The 10,264-nt window shown below is 31.3% G+C and overlaps 1 protein-coding gene across 1 annotated transcript; it reads right to left on the minus strand.

Moving 5' to 3' along the window:
• Positions 1-2,552: 2,552 nt before the first annotated feature.
• Positions 2,553-5,551, minus strand: LOC119615269 (bromodomain-containing protein DDB_G0280777-like; the record flags this gene model as incomplete). Its single annotated transcript, XM_037971342.1, has 1 exon — positions 2,553-5,551. A coding segment is annotated over exon 1 (2,099 nt), but the record flags the coding sequence as incomplete, so codon positions are not given.
• Between the last annotated feature and the right edge of the window lie 4,713 nt (positions 5,552-10,264).

Consider the following 10,264-nt stretch of genomic DNA (forward strand, 5'->3'; position numbering starts at 1 on the left):
CATTTTCAGTTTCAGTTAACGATATGTAATTTACTCTATCGTACTATTTACTACATTGTGTTTAGATCGGCTACGTCTAAAGTGGTGCCATGTAGTATCTCGCATCTAACTTCAAATCAGATGTTTGTTTTTGTTTTTTCTTTTAAGTTTCTTTGTTTCATTTTGAATGTATTTTTAAGCGATTGCTATTTTTTTAATTACTGCAGCAATAGCAATTTTCTTTTGTTGACAAGCAAATGACAATATTTCTGCCTTTTTTTTGCAATAAATACTTGATTTTTACATTCAAAACTTATCGCACGCCCACATTATACTCGCAATGAGAATTTATTTTAATCTAAAATATTTTAATTGGAATATGAATGTCATGTGAAAAAGTAGGAAAAATAAACAAATGCATTTGTTGGTCTTTTGTGTGTGTGTGAGTGGGTATTTCTAATGCGTATTTCATGAAGTTGAAAAAAAGGGAAATATTTGGTTTAAGCTGATTAATAGATTTTCGAACTGAACTCCTAAAATATTGTCTATTTATAGAAAATTTTCCATAAATGTTCTTTTTATAGAAAATTTTCAATAAATTTTCTTTTTATAGAAAATTTTGCATAAATTTTCTTTTTATAGATAATTTTCCATAAATTTTCCTTCTATAGAAAATTTTCGATAAATTTTCTTTCAATAGAAGATTTTCGATAAATTTTCTTTCTATAGAAGATTTTCGATAAATTTTCTTTCTATAGAAGATTTTCGATAAATTTTCTTTCTATAGAAGATTTTCTATAAATTTTCTTTCTATAGAAAATTTTCGATAAATTTTCTTTCTATAGAAGATTTTCGATAAATTTTCTTTCTATAGAAGATTTTCGATAAATTTTCTTTCTATAGAAGATTTTCGATAAATTTTCTTTCTATAGAAGATTTTCGATAAATTTTCTTTCTATAGAAGATTTTCGATAAATTTTCTTTCTATAGAAGATTTTCGATAAATTTTCTTTCTATAGAAAATTTTCGATAAATTTTCCTTCTATAGAAAATTTTTGATAAATTTTCTTTCTATAGAAGATTTTCCATAAATTTTCCTTCTATAGAAGATTTTCGATAAATTTTCTTTCTATAGAAATTTTCGATAAATTTTCTTTCTATAGAAAATTTTCGATAAATTTTCTTTCTATAGAAAATTTTCGATAAATTTTCTTTCTATAGAAAATTTTCGATAAATTTTCTTTCTATAGACAATTTTCGATAAATTTTCTTTCTATAGAAAATTTTCGATAAATTTTCTTTCTATAGAAAATTTTCGATAAATTTTCTTTCTATAGAAAATTTTCGATAAATTTTCTTTCTATAGAAAATTTTCGATAAATTTTCTTTCTATAGAAAATTTTCGATAAATTTTCTTTCTATAGAAAATTTTCGATAAATTTTCTTTCTATAGAAAATTTCGATAAATTTTCTTTCTATAGAAAATTTTCGATAAATTTTCTTTCTATAGAAAATTTTCGATAAATTTTCTTTCTATAGAAAATTTTCGATAAATTTTCTTTCTATAGAAAATTTTCGATAAATTTTCTTTCTATAGAAAATTTTCGATAAATTTTCTTTCTATAGAAAATTTTCGATAAATTTTCTTTCTATAGAAAATTTTCGATAAATTTTCTTTCTATAGAAAATTTTCGATAAATTTTCTTTCTATAGAAAATTTCGATAAATTTTCTTTCTATAGAAAATTTCCGATAAATTTTCTTTCTATAGAAATTGTCGATAAACTTTCTTTCTATAGAAAATTTTCGATAAATTTTCTTTCTATAGAAAATTTTCGATAAATTTTCTTTCTATATAGAAAATTGTCGATAAATTTTCTTTCTATATAGAAAATTTTCGATAAATTTTCTTTCTATATAGAAAATTTTCGATAAATTTTCTTTCTATATAGAAAATTTTCGATAAATTTTCTTCCTATATAGAAATTTTTCGATAAATTTTCTTTCTATATAGAAAATTTTCGATAAATTTCTTTCTATATAGAAAATTTTCGAAAAATTTCTTTCTATATAGAAAATTTTCGATAAATTTTCTTTCTATATAGAAAATTTTCGATAAATTTTCTTTCTGTATAGAAAATTTTCGATAAATTTTCTTTCTGTATAGAAAATTTTCGATAAATTGTCTTTCTATATAGAAAATTTTCGATAAATTTTCTTTCTATATAGAAAATTTTCGATAAATTTTCTTTCTATATAGAAAATTTTCGATAAATTTTCGATAAATTTTCTTTCTATATAGAATATTTTTGATAAATTTTCCTTCTATATAGAAAATTTCGATAAATTTTCTTTCTATAGATAATGTTCAATAAATTTTCTTTCTATAGAAAATGTTCAATAAATTTTCTTTCTATAGAAAATTTTCGATAAGTTTTCTTTCTATAGAAAATTTTCAAAAATTTTCTTTCTATAGAAAATTCTCGATAAATTTTCTTTCTATAGAAAATTCTCGATAAATTTTCCTTCCCTTAAATTATCAATTATAAAAAATGTAATTTTTCTCACACTTACCTCTTAACATTACGGCTTCTCTTAGCCTGTTGCTGCAACTGAATCTGCTGTTGTTGCTGCTGATGCTGTTCAGCTTCCTTAACACTATCCCACGAATCACCCACACCCGACGAAGACATTTCATCCATACGCTCTTCATCCTCTAAACCAGAATCCTCCAAACTAATATGACAACTGGTGAGCGTTACTTGCTTGCCATTATCGCCCACCTCAATCCAATCGGAGGTGCGTATGCGTGCAGAACGTTCAGTGCCATAGGGCGAGGAGTCGGAAGAACAGCCTGAAGGTGTACGTTTGCGTGGTGAATTTTGGGCGGTTATAACTTTTAAAGATTTCTTAAGTTCCTCTTCAACATCACCATCGGCATCTTCAATATTATCGGCATCAATGTCATCATCATTAGCAGGAAGTTTGTGATGATGATGTTGTTTGGATTTTTGTTGTGGTGTTGAACGTTGTTGTTGTTGATCTTGTTGTTGTAGCTGTTGGTCTTGTTGTAGCTTATTGTTGTTGCCTTTCAATTGATTCTCCAGAGTTTTAAATTGTTTGTAATTTTGAAATTGTTTGTCAATTGTTGCGGATTCTTTAACCGACAGAGGCGACTGTGGTTGCAACAATTGTTGTTGTTGTTGTGTTGTTTGCAAATTTTCCATAGAACATGATCTAGTGCGCATGGCAGCCAGTTCAGAAATTAGCATTTCATGAAATGCAGCCGATTTTTTCTCTGGAGAATTAAAAGCCGATACCACTTGTCTGACATTGCCGGCCGCCGACAATTTGTTAGTATTTTGATTATTCGCAGCTGCTGCTGCTGCTGCAGTGGTCGTGATATTTATGCGCGTACAATTATTATTGTCATTGTTAAGCGCATAATCCTTGGAGGTGGTCACCACTGTTACATTATTTGCATTATTCAGTTTCATAGGCTCCGCCTGATGCTGTATGGCCCTTTCATGTTTCGTTATAATGGTATTGGTGGCTAAATTGGATTCCAAAGCATTTTGTTTCTGCTGATTCACCATTATTTCCGAGAACAAACGTTCGGCGGCATTTTTAAGATTATTTTTGATTTCCACTGTTTTGCCACTTAAATAGCTGCCCGTGGTATTGGTATTCACTGTGGTAATATTCGAACGTGAGGTAAAATTTTCTATAGAAGTTTTAGAGCGTTTAAAGAGATTCACGTGTAGAGTGTTTGAAGAAGTAGAAGATGATGTGTTGGTGTTGGAGGAACTGGTATCGTCCACATCTAAAGTTGCTACGGGAACTTTAACAATTTTACGTGGTTTTGGCAGAGGTTGGGAAGTGGGCTGTAATTGTTGCACTTGTATCTTACCCACTCTTTCGAAATCGGCCTTGCCCAAGCTGAGACGTGTATCTTTTGCCAAAGCGGAGGGTTTATTTTGAGGCGAAGCAGCACCCATAGAGTGGTGGCGATTTAAAGTAACTACACCCTGAGCTGATTGAACAATAACTATATTGTTGTCTTGGCTGTTGTTGGTGTTAGTGTTTTTGTTGTTGGATTTTGTATCAGTTTCTTTAACTTCCGGTTGAGGTGCTGTTATGCGTGGTTTAAAATTTGTGGGCACATCGGGAGCTTTTCTTAATTTTAACGGTGGTTTAGGTGCCTGCGTGCCATTTGCTAATTTAGCTTTGTTGGCTGCTGCTGTTGTTGCAGCCGCTGCCGATGTTGTTCGGGTAATGGCAGTTGTTGCTGTCTGTGTACTGGCTTCATTACGTTTCTCACGTTCGTCTTGGCGTTTTTGTAAATTCAATGATGGTGATTTGTAGATAACCGTGCGACCGCCACTTGTTGTAACTGAAGTAGAATTGGCTGTTGCTGTTGTCGTGTTGGTGTTGCTGGCATTTGCTATTATGGGTTTTTTAAGAATCTGTGGTTGTTCTAGACCTACTTTGCTCATTAAATGTTGCGATTTTGCTGTTGTAGCTGCCGCTGTTGAAGATGTTGATTGTGATGATGATACATCACGTTGTTGTGTTTTTAATAAACTTGATTGTTGTGGTCTGGGGGGTACGGGAGGTCCCGGTTTTTTCGGCTGAGGGGTAGGTATCATAGTTGTAAATGTTGTGGTTGCCATTTTACGTTGTTGGTTTGTTTACCACAATATGTTGCCAGCTCTGACGTCTCTTGACGCTGCTTATTTTAAAGCTGGGCTGACTGGTTTTCTGTTGTTATTGTCGGTTTCTTCCAGTTATTGTTGTTTGTCTCAACTGGGTCTAGCAAAGTGGTTCTTTGCTGTCTTTAGTCTGTGCTTTAGCAAATGCGAAGTAAAATCATAAACCTGTCTTTGTAGGTCACTTCTACTTCGTACACTTGTCTCCTCTCCTCACCTTGTTTTCTGCTGCTGCTGCTGCCACTATTACTGTTGTTGCTGTTGCTTGTGTTATTAATATTATTATTGTGGTTTTTGTAGCTGTGACTCCAACTCACTCGCACGCTCGTTCCCTCAGTGGCTGTCTTTCAGTTTATTTGTTTGTTTGTTTGTCTGGTTGACTCGTTTGATTTCGGTAAAAAAACAAACTCTAGTGTTTTTGTTTTAATTTATGTTTAGCATACTATACGTTGTAGACAACAAAAACAACAACGAATTTTTACAAACAACTAAATCTGGTTTCATCTTAGCTGTTTCTACTACAAACTTATTATTTAGTTTTTGGACCACATTTACCCAGCTTCAAGCTTTCCAAAGCTACGTTTCAATAGTTTTTCTTGGTTATTATTACTACGATTTTGTTGGTGACAAAAAAAATCTCATTCAGAATATTGGCATTTTCTTAACACTTTTATAAAGTGGTTTTATATGTAAGAGGAGTTTTTAACCAGAGTCATAAGTTCTAACTCAGGCTTTTTTTTTACAGTTGGTGGAATTTTTTTTAGCTGATTTTTCTCTATACAATACAGGTTCATATAGTGTGTCTTACTTTTTTTTCGTTTAAGAATGGCCTACAAACGATTATTGCACTTAACTCGTTTTCATTGATCTACAAATAAAATAAAACACAAATGAATAAAAAATATTTAAAATTAAATTGCAATAAATTAAATGACACTTTTGTTAAAAAAAGAGAAACAAATAAAACACAACAACAATAAAAAAAATTATTTCAAGGATACCAAGTAAAAAATTCATCAAAATTTTATGATCGTGAATATTTATTAATGGTATATGTTTTTCTTTAAAATTTAATTATAAAAAAACAATAGCGATTTTATCTTTGAAATATGAAAAATATTTAAATTTTGTCTAGTTGCCTAGTTTTCTTTTATTTCGACAGCTGCCAAAACTCTAAGCAAATGCCTTATTTAATTAATTATGAAATTTTTGTATTCAACTGCAGTTTAATGCAAATTGTTTAAACATTTTATAAATTAAATCAAATTAAAATGCCGAATGTTTTTTTTTATAAAATATAAATATGTCAAATTTGACAGCTAGTTGACATGTCAGTTATGTTATTTAGAAATATGTAAAAATCATTTTATATGCAAATCATATTAAATATATATATCAAATTAATTTAACCAAACCACAAAAAAATACATGTTTTTTATTATTCATTCATCTTTTCAAATGTTTTTCTTTTTACCTCAATGGGTTACATTACCAATATGTCAAAAAGATGATAAACAAATGATTGCCATTTTGACAGATTTTAAATGACATGAAATTTAATATGAACTATAAAAAAAAATTAAATAAAAATAAAAAAAAAATAAAAAACATAAATGTGTTATTTTTTCATGGTGCTGAATTTAAATTTTTTTTGTTAAAAAATTTTTCTAATTTGAAACAAATTTTGAAAAGTCTTGATTTTCAATTTCGTCTTTCTAGGGGGTACAAAGACCTCTTGAACGTCCATAATTCACTTCTAAATACTGGTATCGTCACGAAACTCGATATAAATATGATGATGATTGGTCAACAAAGTTTGAAAAAAAGTCGAAACCCAAGGACAAAAACTCCGCTTAATCCGAATCTGAATTTTTAAATAATCAAAAACTCTAGTTTTTGCAGCATGAAGCAGCATGAAGAAACTTTAGTTTAACAAACAAACAAACAAACAAACAAACAAACAAACTACTAACTAACTAACTAACTAACTAACTAACTAACTAACTAACTAACTAACTAACTAACTAACTAACTAACTAACTAACTAACTAACTAACTACTAACTAACTAACTAACTAACTAACTAACTAACTAACTAACTAACTAACTAACTAACTAACTAACTAACTAACTAACTAACTAACTAACTAACTAACTAACTAACTAACTAACTAACTAACTAACTAACTAACTAACTAACTAACTAACTAACTAACTAACTAACTAACTAACTAACCAACTACCTAACTAACTAACTACCTAACTAACTAACTAACTAACCAACTAACTAACTAACCAACTAACTAACTACCTAACTAACTTGGGGAATGCTCAATCCCATAGGCATTCTCATCATCAAAAGACTCCCCCAGTACTTTCCTTAACCACTTAACCTCTGTTGTAAACTCCAACACACTCAACCATGAAGGATTATTGCCGATAAATTGAAGATTAAGGTATTAACAGTTCTTCGTTCTCTATATCCGTCATTATTCAAAAAAACACTTACAATCCCTCTCATCTTTCAAATACACATATCCGATAGTACATCGGAGATCAAAATCATACAAAATCTTTTCATTATCAGCTCAAATCTAATATTTTATTAATATATCCTTTGGTTTGTAGCGCTCCTAGTTTCTAACTAGGTAACTGAAACATAACCCGAAAAGCCACCAAGATAAGAAGGGCCTTCAAGGTAACATGCCCCCGGGAGATATACATATCTCATCTAAATATAGATAGAGATATTTGAACCTAAATCAATAATGCTTTTATTTTATGGCAAATACTACAATGGCCGATATCATCTGGAAGTCAAATTTGTCGACTTTAAAATAAAGATTTAAGCTCTGTTATATCTTTATACCTCTTCGAGATATATTAAGCTACATCAATATTGCCTTTATTTTACAAAAAAAAAAACTTCAATGACCGATATCTCAATAAATACAAGAGATGTTTAAACCATTTAAAAAGTATTTCTAGATTAAAAATTTGTTGGACTGTTTTATACTTATTTTTTCTATTGACAAACATACTAACATAACTATACGTAGACAATTAACATATATAACTTAGATTAAAATAAAAATTAATGCATTTTGAATTAAATTGAATTGTTATGAATCGTATGCGCAACACTAACTGCATTGCGACTGAGTTGTGCAGCCAAGCGGCATAAATGCTCACAAACATACATACATACACATACATATTTTGTAATCGAACTAATTTCATTTCTGATAAATTTTTAATTAACCCACTTAACGTGTAAAACGTTACCAATCATGTAGAACAAAGAATATGTGAGAATATATTCAATTTTAAGCGAGAAGTATGTTTGCAGACCTCATATTAGTTTCCCCTAAAAGAAATTTGTTGTTTTTTTTTCTTCACACCAGATGGTGGTAATTTTAAAGATGGTTTTTAATTACAAATGATAATATTGATTGTTATTATCTTAATAAGCGCTTAGTGTTGAAAGATCTTTAGGAAAGGGGTTTTTTTGTTTTGTTTCAATAAATTTTAATTAAAATATCATTGTTTAGTTGAGTTGGTTTTAGAATTTAATTATATTGATATATTTATTTGATAGGCGTGAAAAGTGTTTATTAATTAAGTATTAAAAATAAATAAATTAAATATTGAATAACAATTGACAGCCAGAGAGCGTGAGTTAACTTGTTTCATATATGTACATATGATTGGGGTTTTATAAGCATATAGTATTCTTGGCAAACACGAGTATGTCAGATTCTTAATTTACGGCCAATTTTTTTTAACCAACTGCGCCATAAATGTAAATAGAGGAGACAAAGTTAAATAACCTGCCGAGTTCGTAATTAAATAAATAGCTTTAGCTTTATGTGATAAATACGTTTGAGAATGCTGGCAATAAGCTTTTGTTGCTAATTCAGGACCGAGTTGTATAAAGTTTATTATTTAACAGAAGATTTGATATTGTTTTGGTTTGATCTTCTGAATATCTCAAGCGAAGCCAAATATCTTGGCGTAATTTTAGACTCTAAGCTCACGTGGAAACGTTACGCTGACAGTTGATTGAAGAAGACGTTCTACATACTTATGTATGAAAGAAAACCTTTGGGAAAGATGGGGTCTTAAACCATACATTGTGTACTGGATGTACACCGCGGTTATAAGACCTATTTTTACCTACGGAGATCTTGTTTGGTATAGAGCGGCGGATACCAAGACTTACTTCTGTATTCTAAACAAGGTACAAAGATTAGCATGTCTTGCAATCACTGGCTGTTTCAGCTCCACCCTCTGGCTAGTCTAGAGACGATGCTAAATATACCTCCCTTTGATATATATATATCAAATGTATTTCTACTAAATCTGCTCTACGATTAAAACAGTCGAACGGACAAAGGCATGATCCTACAAAAGATAGGTAGGCCAATCATGGGACAGGAAACGGACTACGTACTATTGACACTGAATTTTAATAGGTCATTCAAGACCAGAATACCGACAAAGGATGATTGGGTCGCGAACACTGTCCTAAGGGGCGACCGTGATCTCAATATATCGGGAATTTTCTCCGTAAAATTGAATCTTCTACTGTTTCTTCGACTACCTCACACCTGCACGGTCCTTCAGGCAGAGGCAGATATGCCATCTATACAGCGAGAAGAATCCGAGAACAAAATCACCACAATTCGACTATACATACATATATACTTGAACAGGTTTTCATCAATCAAGGCTCTTAACTCCAATGTCTTATCAATTCTATTCAATCATTGGCACAACTGACACAATATCACGTTGAGTTGATATAAGTTCCAGGACATGAGGGCATCCGGGGAAATGAAAATCTGATGAATGCGCAACCAAAGGGTCGTCCCTAGACTTAACCCTTGCGCAAAGGGATATTCACACTCCCCTGGTGACCCTATCAAAATTGATAGATGTCTGGGCTTTGAGTGAGACGGAACTCAGATGGTCAACCTCACCACTTGTAGAATATCGAGATTGTTCTGGCTTTGACAACGGTTAGGTCTAGGACTCCCTTGTCTCTTAGTAAGAACTCGGAACGTATGGGCTACCCACATAATAGCTACTGTAGAAGGTGTTTGTACGAAGAAGAAGTGGAACCTTCTATGTGACTGCCCAGCCTTACAAGAGCACAAACTACTTTATCTTGGTTGAGCTCTTTTCCATGATCTGAATTGTCTCAGAGATGCGTCACTAGTAAACATGATCGGTTTTTTGGAAACACCGGCTGGTTTTCACGGAGAACGCAAGAAGCAAGTAGTCAACAAAATTAGGGAGGGAACCTTTCTCTCAACATAAGGGAATGGCAATTCTAAGGGTATCGCAATGGGCTACAAGGCCTCCGTTATCAAGAATTTCGCAATTTCGCCAAAAATTTATTTTCTGATATTTAGCTATAATTATACCCTACACCGTTATAGAGGGGAGGTATTATGCGTTTGTACTGATGTTTGTAACACCCAACTAAATATTGGTCCTACATCTACCTTCAAGTATACCAATCTGCCCAGAATTCCTTTCTGATTCGATTTAGCTATGTCCGTCTGTCTGTGT

This window comes from Lucilia sericata, unplaced genomic scaffold (genome assembly GCF_015586225.1).
Source record: "Lucilia sericata isolate MDLA Ls3-8-SP2 unplaced genomic scaffold, ASM1558622v1 Contig004702F_arrow, whole genome shotgun sequence".
In the NCBI taxonomy this organism is placed as follows: Eukaryota; Metazoa; Arthropoda; class Insecta; order Diptera; family Calliphoridae; genus Lucilia; species Lucilia sericata.